The sequence below is a fragment of the Myxocyprinus asiaticus genome, chromosome 50, assembly GCF_019703515.2.
Source record: "Myxocyprinus asiaticus isolate MX2 ecotype Aquarium Trade chromosome 50, UBuf_Myxa_2, whole genome shotgun sequence".
Lineage (NCBI taxonomy): Eukaryota > Metazoa > Chordata > Actinopteri > Cypriniformes > Catostomidae > Myxocyprinus > Myxocyprinus asiaticus.
In genome coordinates this window covers 18124314-18151032 of record NC_059393.1, presented here as the reverse complement: position 1 = coordinate 18151032, position 26719 = coordinate 18124314, and the positions used below count along the sequence as shown (strand labels likewise).

Below are 26719 nucleotides of genomic sequence, written 5' to 3'. Positions count from 1 at the left end.
GTTCTTCTTGGTTTCCTCCCTTGAACTGATTCACTCTGTTATATGATCACATCCATTTAATATCCCACCTCAAAATCAATTGCCATATAGTTTGCATTCTGTTACAGTAATCGAAGAAGGCGGCAGGGGGCGTGTAGTACTACCTGCAGAGGTCTTTGCCCCCACCCTCTGCTTCTATTCTACCACGGGGCTGGACATGTTCGGTAACGTTGGGAAATCCGATTCATTTTAGGGAGTCGGTTCGTTCGAACGGTTCGAACGGTTCGTTTCGATGATTCGATTCACTTGATTCCTTATTTCAAAATGTTCCCAGAAGTCCATACGTGGGCGGTATATCACCTCTTTATTTTTATTTTTGTATTTTTTTTCTTGAGACAAATATTTTACATATTGTTGCTACAATGTTTTCGCTGTTTTAATTTATTATATTTGATGCAGGCACCATAATTGTGTAAAAAAAAAATCTACTAATCTGCCAATTGAAACACTTGGCTGCAATTTAGGGGCCCGTTTGCACCATTTTTACATTCGTTTGCTCTTATTTTCAATTGTTTTGGGTCACGCGCTAGACGGACGTTTTAGACTTTGCTGTTTTTCACCATCTCGAGCAGGACTGCCTCTTTTTTTAAGACACCGAGTCAAGTTTAAAAGTACTTAAAATTTTAAAAACATGTTTCGAGACACATACGTTTAGTTCCATTCGTTGCGCTGCATCTAGCTTTTTGAGCGCAAAAAGACTGAAATGTGGTGAAGCCATATTCAGTCCAACTTTTGACACTCGGCTGTCTCAAAACCTAATGAGCTACTAAGTAGACATCATTTTTTTTTTTTTTTTGGACATAATAGGTGCATTCAAACAATCAGAATATGGCTATGATGCCCAAAATTGCAGATTTACAATCGCGAATCGGTTCTTCTGAATCATTCAAAGGAACCGGTTCAAAAGAATCATTCGTTCGCGAATCGAACACCACTATTGTTCAGTGAGAACGGGACAGTAGAGAGACAGACAGCGGCGAGAGCGCACGGCAGCCACACTGAGTTCATATCATTTCTAATGGGACTGTGTTTACTGTCCACACTACAGTAATATTAAGGATATTATTAGTTATTATTAATCGTGCGTGTAAAGACATGAGCACCAGAAACAGATCCCCACCTGACTGATCAATAACCAAACATCATTCATAAGGACCTCTAGCTATACACCTGGACGGGTGCGAAGGCTGAGGGGAAAACATAAGAAGGTGCATTTATATTCCTAAACAAGTGGATTTATTACTATATATTCTGCTGTTATTGAAATATTGGATGTTTACATTCGCTATCCTGGACCTGTTTTGAATAGCACAGTAGAGCATCAGTGGACTTTACTGAGTTGCCCGTCATCAGTCAATAGCTGGATCCGGACACAATGGATCTTACACCGGTCGCGCTTCTCGTGTCCCTCATCTCCGTGTCTCTGTCTGCGGATAACGCGGGCGGTAAAGCGCGGAGCTGCGCGGACGTGCGCCTCTTCTACAGCGGGAAAGGGTTCACGTTAAACGGTGTCCCGCAATCTGAGATATCAGGTATGAATTACCGGTGACAGAGGTCATTGTCACCCGGGCTGCTGTCTGATTAATATTGAACACACTCATTTCTATTCAGCAGTTATTTCTATTCAACAAAGTATTTTCTATACTATTTCTATTAAAAACATTCTATTTGTCAATCAACACGGTTTTTATTGTAGCCTATCTATCTATCTATCTATCTATCTATCTATCTATCTATCTATCTATCTATCTGTCTGTCTGTCCTCTTTCTTTTTCTTTCTGTCCTCTTTTCTTTCTTCTGTCTATCTATCTATCTGTCTGTCTGTCTGTCTCTCTGTCCTCTTGTCTTTATTTATTTCTTCTGCCTGTCTGTCTGTCTGTCTGTCCTCTTTTCTTTCTTTTTCTTTCTTTCTATCTATCTATCTATCTATCTATCTATCTATCTATCTGTCTGTCCTCTTTCTTTTTTCTTCTATCTGTCTATATATCTACCTGTCTATCTGTCTGTCTGTCTGTTTGTCTATCTGCCCTCTTTTCTTTCTATCTATCATCTTTTCTTTCTTTCTTTCTTTCTTCTGTCTGTCCTCTTCTTTCTATCTATCCTCCTTTCTATCTATCTATCTATCTATCTATCTATCTGTCTGTCATATTTTCTTTATTTCTTCTATCTGTCTATCCTCTTTTCTTTCTTTTTACTATCTATCTATCTATCTATCCTCTTTTCTTTCTTCTATCTATCTATCTATCTATCTATCTATCTATCTATCCTCTTTTCTTTCTTCTATCTATCTATCTATCTATCTATCTATCTATCCTCTTTTCTTTCTTTCATCTATCTGTCTGTCTATCTATCTATCCTGTTTTCTTTCTTCTATCTATCTATCTATCTATCTATCTATCTATCTATCTATCTATCTATCCTTTCTTTCTTTCTTTCATCTATCTATCTATCTATCTATCTATCTATCCTCTTTTCTTTCTTTCATCTATCTATCTATCTATCTATCTATCTATCTATCTATCTATCTATCCTTTCTTTCTTTCATCTATCTATCTATCTATCTATCTATCTATCTATCTATCTATCTATCCTGTTTTCTTTCATCTATCTATCTATCTATCCTGTTATCTATCTTCTATCTATTTATCTATCTATCTATCCTCTTTTCTTTCTTTCATCTGTCTATCTATATATCTATCATCTTTATTTCTTCTATCTGTCTGTCCTCTTTTCTTTCTTTTTTCTATCTATCTATCTGTCTATCTATCTATCTATCCTCTTTTCTTTCTTTCATCTATCTATCTATCTATCTATCTATCTATCTATCTATCTATCTATCCATCCATCCTCTTTCTTTCTATCCTCTTTTCTTTCTTTCTTTCTTTCTTTCTTTCTTTCTTTCTTTCTTTCTTTCTTCTATCTATCTATCTGTCTATCTGTTCTCTTTTCTTTCTATCATCTTTTCTTTATTTATTTCTTCTATCTATCTATCTATCTATCTATCTATCTATCTTTCTGTCAGTCTGTCTATCTGTCTGTGTCCTCTTTCTTTCTTTCTTTCTTCTATCTATCTATATATCTATCTGTCTGTCTGTCTGTCTGTTTGTGTATCTGTCCTCTTTTCTTTCTATCTATCATCTTTTCTTTCTTTCTTTCTTTCTTTATTTCTGTCTGTCTGTCTGTCTGTCCTCTTTTCTTTCTTTTTCTATCTATCTATCTATCATCTTTTCTTTATTTCTTCTATCTATCTATCTATCCTCTTTTCTTTCTTCTATCTATCCATCCATCCATCCATCCATCTTCTTTCTTTCTTTCTTTTTCTATCTATCCTCTTTTCTATCTTTCTATCTATCTTTCTTTCTTCTATCTATCTATCAATCCTCTTTTCTTTCTTCTATCTAAATATCTATCTATCTATCTATCTATCTATCTGTCTATCTATCTATCAATCTATCTATCATCTTTCTCTCTCTCTTTCTCTCTCTCTCTATCTGCTTGGTCTTATTGTCAAGTTCAGGACGCACATAAACAGATGGGGGTCCCAGACAAAAGCTTGCCTTGCCGCACCAATGAGAACAATAGACAAAACCGTAACTGATTAACAGGGCTACAACTGGCTTTACCTTTATTATGACTGACTTGCCCATCAGAAATTACCTTTTGGCTCATTCATCATCTTTACAAAGACTCCCTCCTGATGTCTGGATGGCCTTGTGGTTTGAAAAATCGTGTGTGGTGGGCTGATTCCCACTGTATATGTGGTCTTTGTAGGTCATGTTACAAGACGAACACATTTGAGTCCCTATAGACTTCCCCCAGGGTTGCAATTTAGTTGTAAAAGCAAAGATGTGCTTGCTGTAATTGTACTCTTTGTGGTTATTCTGCAATTTGCAGGTATTAGATATGTAAGACAGTGTAAAGTCATTAAATCATGTAACATGATGAGGCAGGTCCCATGATTTCCTTTGTCATTTGCATGTAACAGGCAGTGACTGGTGAAATCTGCGAGTCAGCAAGTGACTCGCTGCTGCGATGTGATTTTTTAAAATGTTGTTTGGCCAAATAGATGCCAAAAAAAATGTTGGCAGGTTGTGAACCTGTCTTGCACATGCTGTGAACTCCCATATAAAATCTGCCATCAATCAATTTTAGACACAGATATCTTAAAACTAATCTTGATAATAGATCACACATTATAAACCGGAAAAATATCATGAATCAGTCTGCATAAACATTATAATTTGAATAATGTTTTTTTTTTCTCTCTCTCTCCAGTAATAACCCTGGAATGCATATGTCTAATTATGCTGTGTGCCCAAGAAGCTAAATGAGATAAATGATTGCACATGTGCCACACTCACACACATAAACACTTGTAAATAAAGCCTAAGCCATTACAGTTGTGGAAAGAAAATCCTCCACACAACACAATTTGTGCAACATGGTCATTATTTACTTTTTCTGTAGGATAATGAGAATATATCCATGCAATTTATGCTGCATCCTGATTGTATTCCATACACATAATATTGTATCTACAGCCTTAATGGTAGCCGTCACATTTCCTCTTCAGTAATTAGTGTATTTGAGGCATTATACATTGGCCTCCTCAGCAGATCCATGAGGCTGAGAGAAACGGAGTGTTCTTATTGGCTGGGAGGAAATTCTCAAGGTCACTGCCTGTTGTTTCAATGACAGAATGCACAAAAGGGGAGCTGAGGAAAATGTAACATGTGTCAGTCGCCCACCACACACTCATTTAAGGCCTCGGCATCTTTTTATTCATTTGTCAAAGCCGTTCGGAAAAGAAACCGAGATACGTTTTTAGTTAAAAGGTTTTAAGTGGTTAGCAGCCAGATTGTGTCAGTTTGCTTGAAGTTCAATGACATATTCAAGATTCCTTGTGAATCACTTTATAATTTAGTGGTCAAAATCATGTAAGTTTTTGGGATGAATTAAAGGAATATTCCAGATTCAATACAAGTTAAGCTCAATCAACAGCATTTGTGGCACAATGTTGATCACCACAAAATAATAATAATAATTTTCACATGGCCCTCCTTTTCTTAAAAAAAAAAAAAAAAAAAAAAAAAAGAAGCAACAATTGAGGTTACAGTGAGGCATTTACAATGGAAGTGAATGGGGCCAATTTTTGGAGGGTTTAAAAGCAGAAATGTGAAGCTTAAGATTTTATAAAAGCACTTACTTAAATTCTTCTACTAAAATGTGTGTTATTTGAGCTGAAAAGTTGTTTAAATTGTCGTTTTTACTGTCGTTTTTGGGTTTACAGCATTGCATCGCCATGGCAACAAAGTTAAGCTTAGATATAACTTTACACAGAAAAGGTTATTAAGTGATTTAGTAAGTGATTAAAATCATGTTAATGCACATATTGTTTACATGTTGTTGCTATACATTAGAAAAAGTGACTATTTGAACTTTTTCGAAATGGCCCCATTCACTTCCATTGTTAGTGCTTCACTGTAACCCCGATTTTTGCATTTTATGAAGAAAAGGAGGGGCGAGTCAAAATTAGTTTTTTTGGTAATCAATATTATGCCACAAATGCTGTCGATTGAGCTTAACTTGTATTTAACCTGGAATGTTCCTTTAAGTGATCATACTGTTTCATAATTTTTACAATATTTTATCGTTTTGGGAGGATAAAGTATGTTTTGTTGGAGTCATCATCTCGTCAGATTATTGCAATAAGACATTATTTTGATGCCACTTCACTGGGTGGGTCTGTGAGGTTTGAGATTTCCATTGCCTATTGTTTTAGCGTGTTTAACTTGTTTTAGAAAGAGCCATAAAGCGTTACCTAAAGGTCAGATTGGAACCAGAGCTGAATGCTTCTGTCTAGAATTACCAATGCAGAGTGTGTGTCTGCCATTTTTAAAATCACAGAGGCCTCATATTGTTCGGCGTGGGACTACGTGACTCTTTGCGCCCTGCGGTGACTCTAAACAATGACAATCTCACAATTCAGTCAAGTAGGGCATGAAGATGGGAGTCGGGTAACTGTGTGCACACATGCATTTGCTTATGATCAGAACTTTGCTGTTTTAAAGAAATAGTTCACCCCAAAATTTTTATTCTATCATACTTAATGTGTTCATGTTGTTCCAAACCACATGGTACATCAAAGGAGATGTTTTTGCAAAATGTTAGCCCAGTGCATTCACTTTCATTGCATCTTTTTTCCATACAATGAAAGTGAAAGCTGACTGAGGCTAACATACTGCTTGATATCTCCATTTGTGTTCCATGAAAGAAAGTCATAAGAATTTGAAACTACGTACATGAAGTTGAGTAAATGACACATTTTTAATTTTGGGGTGAACTGTCCCTTTAAGATATTTATTTTCAACTGGGTGTTGAAAGATAGATCCAAGATTTATGCATCTATAGTATTTGTTTTTTAATTTTAAATTTTTTTAATCATTTTTTGTTAATTCATTTTTATTTTATTTATTTATTTATTTTTATTATCTTATTTTTTGTTGATGAATTATTATTTTATTTATTGTATTATTTTTTATTTCTTTATTTTATTTTATTTTTAGGGGGCACAAGTGGCTGTCCTGGCTAATTTGGTGCCATATGTAACCGGTCCTGCTCGACTGACATTTTCTCAACAACAGACACAATTCAATCTGAATTGTTCTTTTTTTTTTTTTTTTGGCATATATTACAATAAACCTGCTTGCACATGCACATTCAATAACTGTAGTTTGTCGGAGACAGATGATCAGATTTGCTCATTAGAAGCTGTTTATTCATTTTATGCATCTAATTTTTGTTTCCAATCCAATTCGTAATTGCAAAGTTCTACATAAATAAGTAATTTATTAAATATGAATTGACTGATAAATTATGATGGGTGAATCGATAGGAAATTTTCCTTTCAAATAAACACTGTATAAAATGTAAATGTAACTGCGTGGTCACACGTTTTTACAGTAAACTACTTTGAATAACAACAGTTTTAGTAGTTTCAGGTTGCGCAAATGCACACAATACAAAGTCACTTGATGGACTGTCGACTCATGATTATTTGAGCATAATTACACCTTCTCCCACACAGCTCCTCTCCCTCTGGTCCACTGATTGTTCTTTTGATGCGTGGGGGTGTTCTCCTGCGACGGCTCAGCGGGGATCTGCAATCTGCAGTGCGCCGTGATGCTTGTTAGAGCTAAGATCATGCCGATCTGATCAGGGCAACGTTGGCTCATACTAAGACGTGGCACCACGGTTTCACTCTTCAACACTGATCTCGAATAAAAGCACATCTGCATTCGTAGGTACACGCATCAGCACCTGGAACGACTGAAAAGTGTTCTTGTGTTCAAAGGCATGGGAACAAATAGTTGGGGCGGACAGATTAATGCATGGGTCTTTGAAAAGATTATCTCTCGAAAACTTGGGAGGACAAACGTAGACATTTCTACACAAAAATGTATGTATAATGGACCTCATTGAAGACACACAAGCATACTGTATGGTGCCTTTATTGTGTCACGGGATAAAAAATAAATAAAAAAAGTACTTCTGACTTTATTTTTGCAATTTCGACTTTATATCTCATAGCTGAGACCTTACATCTCCAAATTGCAACTTTATTTCTCGCAGCTGTGAGTTTATATCATGCAGTTACAAATTTGTATCTTTCGATTTTGACTTTATTTACCACAATTTTGATTTTACATCTCACAACTGCGAGAATTTTATATCTCGGAATTGCGAGATATCAACTCGCAATTGCTAAATAATTTCTCACAATCACAACTTTATATTTCATAATTGTGACCTTACATCTCGCAATTTCAACTTTATTTACCGCAATTTTGACTTTATATCTCACAATTGCGACTTTATATCTCCTGACTTTATTTCTCACAAATGCGACTTTATTTCTCGTAATTTTGACTTTATTTCTCACAATCACGACTTTATTTCTCACAATTGCGACTTTATTTCTCGTAATTTTGACTTTATTTCTCACAATCGCGACTTTATTTCTCACAATTGCGACTTTATTTCTCGTAATTTTGACTTTATTTCTCACAATCGCGACTTTATTTCTCACAATTGCGACTTTATTTCTCGTAATTTTGACTATTTCTCACAATTGTGACTTTATTTCTCACAATCGCGACTTTTTTTCTCACAATTGTGACTATTTCTCACAATTGCGACTTTATTCCTCACAATTGTGACTTTATTTCTCGTAATTTTGACTTTATTTCAGAATTTTATATCTCGGAATTGCGAGATATCAACTCGCAATTGCTAAATAATTTCTCTCAATTACAACTTTATATCTCGCAATTTCAACTTTATTTACTGCAATTTTGACTTTATATCTCACAATTGCGACTTTATATCTCCTGACTTTATTATCACAATTGCGACTTTATTTCTCGTAATTTCAACTTTATTTCTCACAATCGTGACTTTATTTCTCACAATTGCGACTTTATTTCTCACAATTGCGACTTTATTCCTCACAATTGTGACTTTATTTCTCGTAATTTTGACTTTATTTCAGAATTTTATCTCGGAATTGCGAAATATCAACTCGCAATTGCTAAATAATTTCTCGCAATTACAACTTTATATCTCGCAATTTCAACTTTATTTACTGCAATTTTGACTTTTATATCTCACAATTGCGACTTTATATCTCCTGACTTTATTATCACAATTGCGACTTTATTTCTCGTAATTTCAACTTTATTTCTCACAATCGTGACTTTATTTCTCACAATTGCGACTTTATTTCTCACAATTGCAACTATTTCTCATAATTTTGACTATTTCTCACAATTGCGACTTTATATCTCATAATTGTGACTTTATTTCTCACAATTGCGACTTTATATCTCGTAATTTTGACTTTATTTCTCACAATTGCGACTTTATATCTCATAATTGTGACTTTATTTCTCACAATTGTGACTTTATTTCTCGGAATTTTGACTATTTCTCACAATTGTGACTTTATTTCTCGTAATTTTGACTATTTCTCACAATTGTGACTTTATATCTCATAATTGTGACTTTATTTTTCACAACTGTGACTTTATATCTCAGAATTTTGACTTTATTTCTCACAATTGTGACTATATCTCAGAATTTTGACTTTATTTCTCACAATTGTGACTTTATATCTCAGAATTTTGACTTTATTTCACACAATTGTGACTTTATATCTCAGAATTTTGACTTTATTTCTCACAATTGTGACTTTATTTCTCATAATTTTGACTTTATTTCTCACAATTGTGACTTTATTTCTCAGAATTTCAACTTTATTTCTCACAATCACAAGTTAATTTCTCGCAGATTCGACTTTATATCTCGTAATTTCACTTTACATCTCACAATTGCAACTTTATATCTCGGAGCTATGATGATTGCATGTTTTGATATCTGGTTATAATGTACTCATATACACATATATCCATGTGTAATTCTGCCTCTCCACACATAAGATACAAAACAAAGAAGCCCTTGACACCCATTCACCATATTCACTAGTTTAAAACAAATTCAGCTACAGTTCATTGTTTTAAGCTCTTGTATGATGTCAGCATCTCTTGACGAATTAATAAAGAAATGGGTTCATTTGTGATTAGTCTTCCAGAGCCATTGACAACTGTTCATCGCCTCGTGCTGAATACTTGCTAACAGCCGTGTTGTGAATAATTCACAGTAGCGCCGGGCGTTTCTCCAGCCACTTTGCTCTGTCAATATTAATTGTGCATTTTTTGCATTAGCCAATTTTCTGTCAGGTTATCTTGCTGCCAACACGCTCGTGAAAGAGAAGGGAGGTGAATTATGAAGACGGAGAGGTGATTATTATCATTGACAGTGAAACGACAGCTTCTTTGTTCCTTCAGGGTTCAAGGAACATTATACTGCACAAGTGTCAGAGTCACTGAGCGCTGTGAAATGACTGTTGTCATAGCATTTGAACAAGGTTCCAGTGAGTGAATTTGAGAATATCATATAATAACATGCCTGTTAGTTAGTATCTTGCTGGTTTTTAGCATATGTTTTTGTCTTGGTTTAGCTATATCACTAGCTTTTCATTTGAATTTTATTATCTTGTTGTAACATGTAATAAGGTAATTTTCTTATACTGTTTCTTATAATGCTAAAATACCTGGAGAAAGCTATCCGTTCGCATTACCGTTCATCTCAATGGGAGTTGCTCAGCAAGCAGTCCCAGAAGTCTGCAACCAACAATCGAAACACAACATGATTTATTTTCAGCTGTATAGTTGCACAATACTTAAGTAACCTTAAATGCAACAATTAGGGTCAAAGGGTCTAACAATGAAATCCACCAATCACAATACAGGACAGCAGCAACTAAGGGGCCGTTCACACCGAACACGTTTTTGGCCCCAACACAGGGTTCTGCTTGATTAGATGTCTTTACCTTAAAGAGAGTGCGTTGTTGTTTCCACATATAGCTGTGTCTGTAGACTTTGTCCTAACAACAGGGTCACGCCAGGTGATGTCAGGTTTCAGAGAAGGTTTGGACATTGGACATCATCCCTCATTGACTATCTTAGCCAAGTAATCTCTTTAGGGTCTTGACATTGAGTGAATTATCAGTTCTTTACCACTTATTCATTAAGTGCCTCCTTGTAATTGGATCTAATGGAAAATAACACCTGTCAGAATCTATTAAATGTGAAAGTTTGGGGGGCCTGCGTAGTTCAACATGTAAAGACGCAGACTACCACACCTGGAGTCACAAGTTCGAATCCAGGGCGTGCTGAGCGACTCCAGTCAGGCTTCCTAAGCAACCAATTGGCCCGGTTGCTAGTATGGGTAGAGTCATGTTGGGTTAACCTCCTCGTGGACGCTATAATGTGTTTCTCGCTCTCAGTGGGACGCATGGTGAGTTGTGCGTGAATGCCGCGGAGAGTAGCATGAGCCTACACATGCACTACGTCTCCGCAGTAACGTGCTCAACAAGCCACGAGATAAGATGCATGGATTGACTGTCTCAGACGCGGAGGCAACTGAGATTCGTCCTCCACCACCCGGATTGAGGCGAGTCACTACGCCACTACAAGGACCTAGAGTGCATCGGGAATTGGGCATACCAAATTGGGAAGAAAAGGAGAGAGAGAGAAAAAAAAGTGAAAGTTTGGCGTTTGGTACATACCAGACCTGAGCTGACCTGAGATCCTGGATTTGGTTGTAGATCTCTATAAAGATGAAGCCACTACCCAAAGCTCCAATTCCCTTTGACATGAAATGCTAGCAAAAACACCTCATGAATATACAAGTTCTACCAACAGTTGTACTCAACTGGAAAGTTGCGTCCCAAAAATTTGTCACAAATCTGTTCTGATAAGTTGCAGACAAGGAAACGATGGTAAATCGAGGAAAACATGCAGCTAACTAAATTGTGCATAGTTAGGATAGCAAAATGAATAGGCTTTTGGGGCCATTCACACCGAACACATTTTTTTGCATCCGAAAAAAAGCATTTATACACTCGTTTGATGTGGTCTCGCTGGTATTTAGCATCTCACGCAGGAGTGCAGTGTTTTTTTAGGTGCTGTGTCAAGGTAAAAAGAATTTCAACGTTGAACAATGCGCGTTGAGACACTTGCACTCTATTCGTTAGCACTTTGTCTATTTATTTAATTTTTTAGCTTTTGTGCAAGGACGTGATGTGAACAGCCCCTTAGAAGGGAAATCTTTTGTTGTTTGTTGTTGCTTTCAAAAGCATAAAAAAATCAGTCATTGAGCACCACCTCAGCACTACATAAATTTAGCAACAATAAACGTGGTGAAAAAGAGTTTGGTCATTTTTATTTTGGTTAATTCACCTCATGAGTGGTTACTAGGTAGCTGCGCACAGGTACACTATAAAGCACACAAGATGTGTTAGCGCCGTGGCAACGTGCTCAACAAGCCACGTGATAAGATGCGCGGGTTGACGGTCTCAGACGCGGAGGCAGCTGGGATTCGTCCTCCAGAGTCACTACGCCACCACTAGAACTTAGAGCACACTGGGAATTGGGCATTCCAAATTGGGAAGAAAAGGGGAGAAAAAAAAAAGAAAAAAAAGAAAACACATACATGAAAGTTAATGAAATCACCTGTGTTTTCATATTAACCGTTAGAGATCCAAGTATTGATATTGATTGATTTAACTTCCTGTTTCTGTTGCCACTAACACGTAGCCTGAGTTTGTGTTTGGAGCCTGCTAAGCATTCTGTATTTGATCTTTCTGTTAAAACACTTTACTTTTTACTGTGTACATCCATTTTTTAGCGCTGTGATTCTCAATATACACTGATCATGCATCAATCGCAAACGCCTGATGTCAAAAACTTACTTGGAAAAATGCTATATTTCTTCCAAAAGTGTTAGCAATTGTGTCAGCTAGCTTTTGTCCATTTTGTGTGACTTTAGCAAGCTCTGACATTTAATATGCATTTTGAGATTCAGTTCAGAGTGTCGCATCCCTTACTTGCCACAAATTTGCAGCAAATTTGCCACTCGTTATTTTCACATGTAAATTAACTTGTGATTCACCGCAAATGTTTGCCAGAAGTTTGCAGCTCTTCACCGGTAGTGGTGAACCTGCAACAGACCTTTGGCAACAATGTACAATTTGCCGCAAAGCTCATTTGCATGTGAAAATAACCAGTGGCGGATTTGCGGTGATTAAGTTTATGGCAAATTTGCTGTGAGCTTTCGATTTTTGTTAGGACTATTGTTATGTGTAGTGTTTACCCATACTTAATGAATATGATATAATATTTAATTGCTTCAAGCAAACGTTGCAATTCTGTTACACTTGGTCTCTGAGGGTTAAACATGGCAAAAGTCATTTATCACTAAATATAGGGGCATAAGCATGATGAATTGTACGATTTATATTTATTAAAATTGTAATAATATTTTTAAGTACAATTACATATGTATACATGTGTTACATACATGTTTAATATGAAAGCATAACCATTTATATAATATTTTATATTTATTTACACAAGTATCTGATCATCACACGCAACACTCCTAATCTGCACGACTCAATTGTCTGGACAAAGAAATTTTGTCCAATTAATTGAACTTTATAGTGAACAGAGATCCCATGCTCAGCGTGCAGGGAGCAGTGAACACAACGTAGGGACCTTGTACATCAGAACGCAACTATATTCTTGACAAAGACAGACATCTGATGCGTGACAGCTCAGGGATTAGGATTTCTTAAAGACACAAATACATTGCCCGTAATCCAGGAACCCATAATCCAGATTTTAGCAGCACCAAGGATGGCAATTAGAGTTGGTCTCAATGACCTTGTTAGAAAGAAGAAAAAAGTTAAAGAAAAAGCCTTTAAAGACACTCAAATCAAATTTTTCTGTTCTGGCCATGTTTTTAAATTCGCATTGAATCTGTCAGCCAACACAACAGATTATTAGGATGAAGAGATTTATTTATTGTGACATTTTTTATTGTTGAGTGGAAGCAATTTTGAAGAACGTTTTATTTTGCATAATGACTCACCATTTCAGTGACAGCACGTTTGCCTTGCTCACTAGAAGAACCTCATGCAACAAATGAGCTATTCTGGTCGATAAAAGTCAGTGACAGATTAGAAAATGAATGCATCATATGGAGGGTAACGCAACATTAGAATTTCCTGTTTTTATATACGCAAAACGGATGTTAAAGAGATCTAATTTGTGATTTTCCTCTCCTATGGGCTCTCCCAGGCTGGCTACTTGCTTGAAGTTCAAACCCTGTGATTTATCCACTTTTTCCACCAAGTTTTCTCTTCCTGTTATTATCTGTTGGCTTAACCCCCCTACACCCCCCACTCTCCCAGTAACATCTGTATGTACAACCAAAGTTGAAAATTTAAAGGGGTCATGAATTGGAAAATCAAACTTACCATGATATCTTGACATATAAGGGTTCATAGCACTATAAAAACATACTGTAAATTTCAGAACCGAAAACTTCTTCGTTAGTCCAAAAAAAGGCTTTATCGAAACCAAGGTGCCAAAATGGCTTGTTCTCTACTTCCTCCTCACTAATACGTCATAGTGAGGTATTACATCAGCACAGGCCAGCCTCTGCATAAACAGATCAATGCCTACTTTATCATCGACACTGCTTAGGCCCGCCCACCGGTCTTGTCGTTAGAGTAGAGCGGTGAGATTATTTTTGGAGGTGTCACGATGGCAATGAAGATGTCAAGACATTGTGCAGTGCCAGGTTGTGGGAAACTAGATCTCTTGCATTTGCTTTGCAAGGATCCCAAGATTAAGAAAGGGTGGCTTATGTTTATTTTTAATGAAGTCCCGGATCACGTCATTTTTTTTTTTTTTTGCTCACTTCATTTTGCCAATGATTCTTTCACAAACGAGACACAGTTCGAAGCAGGCTTTGCAGAGAGACTTAAATTAAAAGTTGATGCAGTGCCAACTACAGTATATTGGACCCGACAGTGATGTCTCAACAAACAAGTGTGAGTATCCATGTTAATTGTTTTGCTTCGTATGTTACAGACTGTTAGATGTGTACTGAATATTTGATTTGATCCTAGTGATTTTAGACACTCGTGTATTAGTTTTAATGCACAGAGATCTCTAAGCAGCATGTATTTTCTTGTTCTGTTGGCATGATGGCACAATTGCCACAGATGCACCTAAAGAGTATTGATATCAATATATTTAGACAATCTCTTTCCTTTTTAATGAAAACATGACTCATTGTAATGAACAACGAATGCGTTTGTCACTACACTGAATATATGATGAAAGATGATTATATGATGAATGATAGTGCGACAAACACCGGTGAGTGTATCCTGTATATGTTTACATGTTGCACGGTAAGTGTATCCTTTCACAGTTATAAATTTGACCATGTATTTACACTTTATTTGGTACTGTCATTTACTCAGTGTGTTACTCAGCATTTGTAAAACACAGATATGTTTAACCGTTGGAAAATGCCCCAACTATGTAACAAGATACACACCGTTGTGTCGCATCTTGGTTTAAACAAGAATAAAAGTAATACCTATTACACAAATAGACAAGTAAATTACAGTGATTACTTACCATGCTGTCACAGACTGCAGTATCCATGGTGTTTGTGGAGGGGGTTAATTCGGGATCAGACTCTGGCTCAAACATGTATGGATGAATTCCCCCGGTTGTCATTTTTTTAACCATCCGAAGTTTTCAAAACAACCCCACACGTGCGTAATGGCGGGGGCATTTACACTTTTCCACATGCAAAGATGTTACTCAATCACAGCAGTGGGGGTTTACACTGAATTCTTCAAGAACACACGCCCCAAAAAACAGAGCATTTGAATCAGAGGCACAAAAACTGGATAGAAAATGACCCATTATTCCTAAATTATGACTACTTTTAATGAAAAAATCACACTAACATTATAAGTGAACCTCAAGGAACATTATAAAATAAAATAAAAATCCAATTCATGACACCTTTTAAAGGAAACGGCACCAAAATCCAGGGAAAAAATCCCTACGAAGCACTGAAGCAAGAAGACAGGAGGTCATGTGGTCTGTCTCTTAAAGGGATACTTCACCTCAAAAAAACAATTCTGGTCATTTTTTCCATGCAATCCACCCAAGTGTTTGTCACATTCATAACAGAAGTGAGAATGTCCAAACTGTGAATGAATTGTTTCACAAACTGAATCAGTTTGATCTGGTTCACCAGACCAGTCTGAATGATTCGTTCATGAATCGGACTGATCTTGTTCTCAAGTTCAAGTCGCTAGATGGGTTTCAATCCACATATAGTATTTTTATGCATATTTTGGGACATAACATGAAAAAATTTGATAGAAACACCAATAAAAAAATGCAAATAAAATCACATAACAAAATATACGTTCGCTTGAGGTGGATACATTTTGTATTCCATCAGAATACATGCACATAAACCATGATGTAAACATAATTACTGAATATATTCCTGCAGAATTTATATAGGAATATAGATGTGCATCAAATAACTTTGCAGCAAAAAGCCATGTGAATGCATAATTCGCTCAAAGAGTATTATCAATATCATTCCATAGCATCTCGGATGTTACACAAAAAACTGACCGGCTACTATTACTTCCCAGAACTGTCTGACACGCTTTTGAGTGAAAAACATGAAGTTCGTGAGAGCGTTTTGTCTTTGCGTCTAAACCACGTAATTTATTACATTAAACAAAAGAGCCACAGTGCCTAAAACTTCAATTTCCATTTCCACTTTTTTGCGGCAGTTTCCGTGGCAATTTTGTTCTCTTGAAAACATGAGATGGAAACGCAGCTTTAGTCGCAAATTGTTATTGCTATATTCCAAAACACAGCTGCTGACTCTTGATCCATTCACACTGGTTAACAGCTTTTTGGAGGGGAAGATTCTCAGTAAATAACGAATTTCGGTCTGCTCCTCATACAAAGCATCAGAAGGATAAATGCGAGTCTTATGGACTACATTTCTAATACTTTTATGACTCTTTTGTGTCATTTATTAAGCTTAAAAGCTTCAGTCCCCATTTCTTGTAAATGCATTGAAAAATGTATCTTTTTGTGTTCCACTGTAAAAAGAAAGTCAAATGGGTTTGGAATGACATGAGGCTGAGTGTACATGATTTTTGGGTGAACTATCCCTTTAAGTTTTACTACGTCTCAGTCTCTTAACCTGTTTTCCTTGTCCGCACTCACACATGTGGCCACACATCATGCTTGATTAGAGATCAGGTCGTCCATTTTAACAAGGTTTGGCAAACATTGTAATGTGCATGATTACAAGCACTGTTTGCTTGAGTCTGAGCCGCAATGTATTTTTAGAGTTATGGAAACCTGGAAATGACCCATTCAGAGAGCTGAGTCATCCGCTTTGCCATCTTTTACCATTAGCGATGCAAGATGTACGTTTCAAAGTGTATCCATAATACATATTACATGTCGACTCCGATCTCAACAAACGCTCAAGACGTCGAGGAGTCATTTAGAAAGAAACGTATCTCTACTGCCTCAGTGTACTGTCTGAAGAGGTTTATCAAACAGTTATAAGTGATGTGATAATCTAATATTTAGTTCAGTCCCAATGTTGGAAATTAATCCAGTACAAATTTCTCATATTAAATTCAACTTGAAATATTTGCAACCCATTTTACATCTATAACATAGCATATTTTTGAGTGAAACAATCAAATCTAGGGTGAGACTTTATCAAGATCTGATTTGATTATGAAATGTTAAACAATTATTTTTTCTTTTTGAAAAAAAAAGCTTTTTATTTTTCAAACATACTGAAGACCAGACAAAGTAGACAACAAATGAAAACTAAATTACAAGAAAAACACTACAAATATACAATAAATTCATAAAATTGATAAAAATGAACAATAAGGGTTACTCAACATAAGAAACATAAAAGGCACACCAATCAGCCACAACATTAAAACCACCTACCTAATATTGTGTAGGTCAACCTCATGCTGCCAAAACAGCGCCAACCCGCATCTCAGAATAGCATTCTTCTATTCTTCTCACCACAATTGTACAGAGCGGTTATCTGAGTTACCGTAGACTTTGTCAGTTCAAACCAGTCTGGCCATTCTCTGTTGACCTCTCTCATCAACAAGGCCTTTCCATCTACAAAACTGCCCCTCAATGGATGTTATTTGTTTTTGCACCATTCTGAGTAAATTCTAGAGACTGTTGAGCGTGAAAATCCCAGGAGATCAGCAGTTACAGAAATACTCAAACCAGCCCATCTGGCACCAACAATCATCCATACGATTATCTAATCAGCCAATCGTGTAGCAGTGCATAAATTCTTGCAGATACGGGTCAGGAGCTTCAGTTAATGTTCACATCAACCATCAGAATGGGGAAAAAAATGTGATCTCAGTGATTTGGACCGTGGCATGCTTGTTGGTGCCAGATAAGCTGGTTTGAGTATTTCTGTAACTATATATATATATATATATATATATATATATATATATATATATATATATATATATATATATATACACTGTAAGATGTATACAATTTCAATACAACTCCAAGATTTTTCAGTACACTATTCTCTTTAATTACATGTTAAGTCCTTTTTTCATTATAGATAATAATTTCTAAAGCAAGTCATGAGGTCATCCATTTAGAAATCCCAGGACTTTTGACTATGATATTATTGCTTTATACATTTTCTGGCTTAAGTGACTTAAGCCAAAAAGGAAAGTAATTTCAGAAGTGGAGCAAGTTAATAGGTTTTAATAAAAGATTACAAAGAATTTTTTTTTATACTGTTATGAATCATGCACAACAAGACCAGGAATATGTATTAAGAAAGTAAATAGGGTCAAATTTGTTTTCATGTTGACTTAAAATTAACAATATATAATAGTAACAATATCACAACAACAAGTATTACAATAAAAAAAAGTTTGACTTTTGGTGTAATGGTGTTTCAAATGCTGGTGTTGCTCTATCATTAAAAGCTGAATATCTGCGCTATGCTATCTTCACATCTCTGAGCTGTAATTTTTGTTTTACTAGTTTCCTAAAGGGCCTCTGTAAATCAGGTTCTAAATATAAAGTCAACAGGGTTGTATTTTTCCCTTTGAACCCTCTCATATACTGTGTGTTGTAGGATCACAGCATCTCATTAGACCGACCTGTTATGGCCTTTATATTTCACACTCCCTCCTGTTTCCTCTGTTCCCCTGGGTCATAAAACTCTAAACACACATATGAGACCAGACCATGGGTAAACTAAATCACAATCAGACCTCGGCTATTTTCACAATAAATTTCGGCCAAACCCCAGACGTACACACACACACACACACACACGCTCATTTAGTTCCAGGCGTGGAGTTTGCCAATCAGAAAAGAGTTGCGATGCTACTAACTTAAAGCTGAAATGTGTAATATTTTCAACGTTCAAATATGTGTAATATGTGTAACCGGTACTGCTCGACCTGCTCCGAGCGGGATTCGAACCGGCGTCAGCCGGCATGGGAGATGGGTGCGCTAACGAGGAGGCTAAAGGCTATAACCTTTAGCATCAGTCGTTAGTGCGCCTCTTGAGGCTAGGGAAGTGAGGTTTACACATACCGCACAGCTATTACGTACCAGCTGGCTCCCATTACATATGCAACATCTAAAAGTAAGCCATTTGTAGGATGATTTCCCCAAAAAGTAAAACACTGTGACTCTTTAGTGCTATCAAAACATTACTGTTTGTTTGAGACACATTAATCTGGATAAATTCGAAAAGGCACCTTTTTCTCTACATTATGGCCTTCCATCCACACTGTGACAGAAAACGCTCTACCAAGTGGATACATTTTAAAACACCATATTTTCATTGTAGTGTGGACTGGTAAAACGGAGACATTTGAAAACAATGATGCATTTGTTGTCGCGTAACGCAGTCATGTGATCCATTCAACCCAAAACAATCAAGATCGCGACCCATATTGTAGCGGTGTTGTTGTGTCTGCTATCCACTTTGATAGCATTGTTAGAGATAAATGTTACTTTACATTGCTTTCCTTTAAAGGCAACGGGAAGTTTACTCGAAATTGCTGTCCTACGGCGGAACATAAGGACAATTCCGTTTCAGACCGTACATGGAACGGCAATTTTTTGCATGCGCAGATTTTTCGCAAGCGCATTTAAGACATTTCAATGTGGATGAACAACTTTTGGAAAACGTTTGATAATGGCAGTGTGGACAGAGAGCGCTTCAGAAAAAAACTAGCTGTTTTCAAATTTATCTGGAATTATGTAGACGTAGTCTGAGTGGCCCGTCCAGCTAGATACAGATATAGCAACATTGGCTCAACCAATGGTGTTAGTTTGGGGAGGGACTTCCTATTTGCCCAACCAATGAAAGATGGGGTAAGTGTTCATTAATTTTTTCTTTCTGTTTGGTGCTGCTAGTGGCATAGAAATACAGGCATACGCTTTAACTACATTTTTATTAGTGCAACAGTAGCTTAGCTGTTTTCAAAACAGTAGCTTTTCCACTAACGACTTTTTCAATAAATAGTGGTGCAGAGCAACAATGTGCCACATTGCTGTTTTATATTATATTGTGCTGCAGCTGTAGAACCGAGCAAACTGAGATAATATTCAAACTCGCCCACCTAAAATATTCCCTCTCTCTCATTTAAAGCATTGCAAAGTTTGCATAATTTAGAGCATTTTTTAAACTGATTAATTTGAGTCCTGGCTCAAATTTTTTCTTTTTGCATTTTTATATTTAAAAAAAAAAACGTTACAGTAATTTTACAAAATACACCGAAATTTTGCGCTATAGCTCTCAAATCAAATATGTGGCAGGTTTGACGTCATGATGTTTGGTTACGAGACATGTGAAAAACAATGATATTTGGTGTTATTGGTATTTGAGAGCTACAGTGAAAATAAAAATATCAGAAAATAACTACTTAAATTTTGTCAATTTCATAAAAACGAGTTAAAGCTGTCATTTGGTTTCGGAGGGCTTGGAAAATAGTGCGCATGTCGTATGTACTACTTTTAATAGTATCATGTAGTGTAGCTAACTACTATTTCAAAATGTACCTTGACTGTAGTTCAACTACTTTCAGTGAGTAACTTGAAAAAGTACAGTTTCAAAATAGCTTCACTAGCACTCGATCAATCCCATTTACCAAGCAAGGGCTGGCATCTTACAACTACCTAAGAAATCAATTAAAGTGTGTGTTCCAATGTTTTATAGGGCATACCAGGCCTGTTCTGAAGCCGTCTCTTTTAGCACATAAAGCGAGTGGCCGTCAATCGCCTTTATTGAGGCTTTGTGCAAGGCCTGGTTCAGGGGTCAGGAGCTCTAAGCGTAAGACGGCCCGGCGCCTGGGATGTTCGGGCCGCTTTGAGCTGCCCCACGACTCAGCAGGGTAGCGGATAAGAAAGACCAGAGGCAGATGGTTAAGAGAGTGCTAGAAACACAGTGGGAGGGGGATAATGAGTGCTAAAAGGCACAGGAAGAGGTTGAAAGAAAGGTCACCGGGAAATGTGGCAGAAGGGCAATAAGAACGACGTGGCTATTGCCACGAAAATGAAAATTAAATGAATACTTAAGCCAAAAATGTTTATTTGGTCATTATTTACTCCCCCTCTTGTCATTCCAAACCTGTATGAATGTCGTGCATTATTAAAAAATTTCCACCGATGATGAAAGTTATAACATCCATGCAACACCGCAAATTTAAAAGTTTATCTGCCCTGCTGTAGCTAAAAGCATCATCATACCAATGTCATAAGCTAAATCAACGTGGATGTTTTTAAGTATTTTTTACCCCCCTCAAATCATCCCACTGGCCACATTGGAGTCCTTTGCAGGACATGTTTGACACCCCTGTTGCAACCTGTTGTTGTGTGGAAAAGATCTGTGCGATGATCCTTAAAAAATTCTCAAAAGATTGTGTTCCACTGAAAAAAAAAAAAAAAAAACATAGAAAATTATTATAGCATACCGGTTTAGATCAACATAAGGAGGAGTAAATAATGAGAGAATGAAAATTTGGGGGTGAACTATCCCTTTAAAACAGTTGACCAGAGGTGATGAGGCGCAAGTGTCGTTTCATCTGGATTAGCAACAAATCCCGGAAACTCTGGATTATTTTTTGTACTGTCATTTTAAAAAGGACCTAATTCCTCATCAATTATATTTTTTTTTTCACAAACACGTACATTTGTGTATAAAGTCAAACCCGCGTTGCTGACACAAATGTAGGGGTGTTAGACACATTTTTTAACTGAATTATGAACTCACTCTTTCTGGCTTTCTAACCTCATTTCACATACTTCTGTGTCCTCAGAGTACATGGGTCTACTAGGGATTAAGAAGATATTGCATTGTGTTCATTAATGGCAGCTTATCCTCTTAATTGAGACCAGTGTTTGGGCAAAGTGCCATGACACCCTTATGACCCCATATTTAAAATCAAGGTCAGATTTAGAGATTAGTTGTGAATGGCAGCCAGCTTTGGATGGACAATATGGCTACATTTACATCGTCAACCCAAGAGTTTTTCATAGATATCTAGACTAGCATAGATCAGATCTTTTTGTATGCATGTAAACTGTAAAATCATTCAAAATCAGATTTGGTCCACTGTCAAATGTGATACTAAATTTGATCCATCCTCTTAATGCAGAATTTATGGTTACTATGAGGTCAGTGTTTGGCTTGTTAAAATAAGCCAGTTATCCACTGCTGGTAGATGCCATAACTACACCATTGTGGGGGCAAAAATAATTTTTCAAGCAACATATACAGTAAATCACAAATATTTCATAATATTACAATAGATATTTTGCAAGTCACTGATTTTTCGGAGGCCTGGTAAAGACTTAAAAAGAAAAGAAGTGAAATGAAATGTTAAAAATGTTAGCATGAAATTAAGAAAATGTGCTAATATGCTCTGAGTGGTAGTTAGCACATAGCTGTGTGTTGCCAGGGGTGTTCCTCTGCGGTTGCCAAGGTGTTCTGAGTGGTCATTGGCATATTGCTATATGTATTTTAGTGTTATGGATGGTTGCCAGGGTGTTCCTATGCAGTTGCTAAGATGTTCCAAGTGGTTGTTAGCACATTGCTATATGTTTTCTGGGTGGTTGCCAGGGCATTTCTTATGTTGTTGCTAATGTGTTCTGAGTGGTTGTTAACACATTGCTATGTGTTGCCAGGGCATTCCTGTTTAGCTGCTAAGGGGGAAACCATTTCATATCTTAAAAACAGGAAAATAGGTGTCCCATACGGGACTCATAGCCAGGCATAAGGGGGTGATAAGAGGGGCATTGAGAAACACGAGCATGGGCGACCAACCCAGAGGAGCGCGGTACAACAAAGAGATAAACAAAATAACATAACATTTCTGCCAAAATATGGGACAGTTAGCAACCTTTTCATTATTTGAGGTATCATTCATGTCCATAGCACAAACTATGCGAGACTAGTCACATGCCAAATTATAATGCTTATGTTTAGGAGTTTTGAAAAATCTTTAATGCTAAGTATGAGCAATAGTAATAGTTATGTTTTCCTTAGCAAGCACCAGCAATAAGAGTGATTCATTTGTATCTATGTTAGTATGTCAGCTTAAGCACTTAAGATCCAATTTTTCCACTTTTGTTCCACTTTAAATAAATCTCTTAGTATGTTTCCATAAACTGCTTGCTCAGCTGGTTCCTGAACCTTGTGCTCTGTGGTACTTAAGCGGTCACATCGGGGTGTGGTGTTTATGAGACTTCCAAAAGGGTTTGGTTGGGAACCAAGCTTACCAAACAGATTCTCATTCCTCCGAGACAGCCTGTTAATCAGGCACAGAGGACATAAACATGTTTTTTGGCCAGCGCAGGGAATTCAAACTGCGACCAGGCTCACCTGTAGATACTCACGCACCTGCTGCTGGTAAAGCAGCGCCTGAGGCAGCCTGTGCTCTCATCTCAAAGTAGTCCTCTCAAATCCTCTCCTAGTAAAAGAAGGAAAGGGAGATGGGAAAATAAAAAGGACTATTCACATTGGTATGTCAGAGGCTTTGAAGGTAAACTTGAAGAGGGGCCCTCAAAAGAACTTCCTCTCATTGTTTGGATGTTCACTCTTAAAACGAGGTCTCGCCTTTTGCGTCTGAAGTCTGTCCAAGTCAGAAGCCAATCCAAAAGGCATGAGGGTGTTTTTAGTCCGTCGGGTCAATATCAGTGTTTTATAAGAATTAGCCTAGCTTTGTTTTTGGAATGCAGTCAGAGAGGCCTTGGAAAATCAGTAAACATACTATATGTGCATCACTTTGTTTCAGCTCTTGAGAGTCCCATCCAGATTCATTTTTTTATTTTTATTTTTTATTTTAGCAATGTGCATACTTCACAACACTCAAGCTACTCATAATGATATATATAAATCAAAGAAATCCATCAACATATTGCAATTCCACCATAGTCTCATGACAACTTGTAATGATTCGTATAATTAGGCAAAATCGTCAACTTAGCTTGTACGAAAACGAATGACTTTTAGACCAACCAATCAACAAACAAAATTTCAAAACAATACATCAAATTTTTTCTAGCCTACACTTTATTTTAAGAAAGGGAATGTCAGTGAACAAATGTGGTTATTTAGTTTTTGATTTGGTTTGGTTATCAATGTTTTCTTCCATGTTGCACAAGTTATTTTCCTAATAAAACCATGGTTAGGTGTAGGTTTGGGTTAGTGGATAAACTTTGGAAAAATCGTCATAACATCTTTCATTGTTTTTGTTTTTTTCTCCCTATAGAAGTAAAAGTTGTAAGTTTTTGTACGTGCTAACTTTACAATTTCTCGTGATTTCAACATCTCATACTATTAAAATTTTTCTTGAGACTTGGGCAATACACATTTGATCAGCCCTTAAAAATTCCACAAAAAGGTTTTGTTCTTTATTATTTTCTGTTGTACTATGTGCAAAATTTAATGTTTTAGAGATGTATATATACAGTATCAAAGATCAGCAATAGGCCATTCATGTTTCACAATACTCAAGGTTACTTGTGATTTTGCGGAAACATTTCAGATTAACCAAGTTTCTATATTTTGGGGATGTGAGTGGCATTTACCCATGTAGAAGTCACTGTCATGATGCTAGGATGTCGTGGGTGGTTGCCAGGATTTTGTTAAGTTGTTACGGTTATGCAATTCTGGCCCATAAATATGGCTCGGATCCCTCTTTTAGTGTAAATCTATGGTATTTTTTTCACCTGTTTTATCGTCCGCCAAACAAAAATTGTAAGTCTAATGCTGCGTTCCATTCAACTCGGAAAGTCGGATTTTTCAACTTCCTACTGGGAAAAGTGCAATGGAACACCACTTGAAGTCTTAATTCCAACTTGGAAAGTTGTGCGGAAATTTGAAACTCAGATTTCGCCGAGATGCAGGTGCGTGACGTCATGTCGGACACCCAGGAAGATATACAAATAAATGATAAACATTCACTTGTATTAAATAATATCGATAAATGAGTCAAAGTTCCTACATTACATGATATTAAAGCATGTTTAACAAACGTTAGCAGAGTAGCAGGTGTTCAAAACATGGTAAATTATACTCTCTTTTGATAATCGTACACCTGTAGCACAAATTCTAGCGTTGCACATTGTTTATGAATTGGGTTGCTAGGATACATCTCTAGTGACAGTCAAACACCTGCTAAGCTAACGGGAGCATTGCAGTTTTGTTTCCTTAAATGTCATCTTCCGAGCATCTGGCAAAGGAATGCATTTATGGTTGGAGAGCGGAGATATCAAATATGAAATATCCCACATCTCATTTGAATGGAACGCAGCATAATGGCTTAGAAAGTAAAAGGGCACCTCTCCTTAACAAGCCGCATAAATTGAGGTATCATTCATGTCTGTACCACAAACGGTGTGGGAAGAGTTACACCAAAGATTAATACTTAGGGTTTTGGCAATAATAGTGATGCAAGCAGCACTTAAATGCATTATAAGCAAGCCACTGTATATTTTCACAGCGCTTTGTTCAAAAGTGCTTACTTATTTGTAATGATCTGTTCAGAAGTTGACACCCTGAAGCATTTTGAAGCATGTAAGCGAAAATCAAAGAGCCCTTCAAGGGAGAGGAATGGAAAAAGAGTGCTCAGCACTATACTGCATGGAGCATTTGTTTGATTAATATAGTCACTGGCCCTGAAGGGATCAAGCCAGTAGGGTTGAAAGCAAGTAAGTATTACCATGTCCTCTTATTATAAGTGACTTCAGACTTGTTTTTTCATAAAGTCACTTAAAATGTGGGCAATTGCAAGTTGTAATGTTTTGGGATTACTTTTAGTATACAGTTGCATACTTAGGCTTGCTAGGGCTTTGCCCCCAAAGCTCAATGAAGCAACCACTAATAGCAATAGTCAACTTGATAAAGTTTGTAGAGACAAACTTCGATGTTGGTTTGACAAAGCCTTGTCTAAAAGCAGTCTTAAAGCAGATTCAAGGCCTAGTGTGGGTTTGTTTACATTTGAGTTTTTTGATTGTTGCAGTTTGAATTTACAAATATTCCATCAATGTAACACCCTGAGTGAATCTCAATGTGCGTTCTTTTGTGTTCTTACGTTCTCGTGGACTCGTTCTACGTCATCATCCACTGCCGAAGTTCGATTCCATTCCTTAAGAACGCAAGTACTGAGAATGCAGGAAATGACCCATATGTGTCCTTGAAATCGAGTATGCAATGGATGGTGACTTGTGGGCAAGAACTTGGTGCTACAGTGGCAGGTGAAGGATATTTATTGATTTGTTTTTTCATCAAGAGTTTTCCGCTGTAAGCTTGCGAATGTCTGACGGCTCATGAGAGTCGTTATACTCCATCAACATTTGTTGTTCTTTTGGGCATCATTTTAAAACAGTAATAAACATAGAGAGAATGAGTGTTTACAGACTTTATTCTTTGAATGTGTCACTAGTCCTGAAAAACCTCACTGGTGTGATGATATTAATGCTGTCACTGGTGTGATAATGCCAGTAGTTCTCTCACTGGATTCAAATGTGCTGTGATGGTTTATTGCGCAACAGGAAGATTGCAGCACATCTCAAAGCTTGCAATAGATGCATTCTACGTCCTC

The 26719-nt window shown here is 36.8% G+C and overlaps 1 protein-coding gene across 1 annotated transcript in view; it reads left to right on the top strand.

The window, feature by feature from the left end:
- The first annotated feature begins 1022 nt into the window (after positions 1–1022).
- Positions 1023–26719, top strand: part of LOC127438971 (glypican-1-like) — a 49166-nt gene continuing 23469 nt past the window's right edge. Inside the window, exons 1-2 of the mRNA XM_051694925.1 lie at positions 1023–1247; positions 1349–1571. Of these exons, the coding sequence (XP_051550885.1) occupies positions 1415–1571 (157 nt within the window). The 5' untranslated portion in view covers positions 1023–1247; positions 1349–1414. The remainder of the gene's footprint in view (positions 1248–1348; positions 1572–26719) is intronic.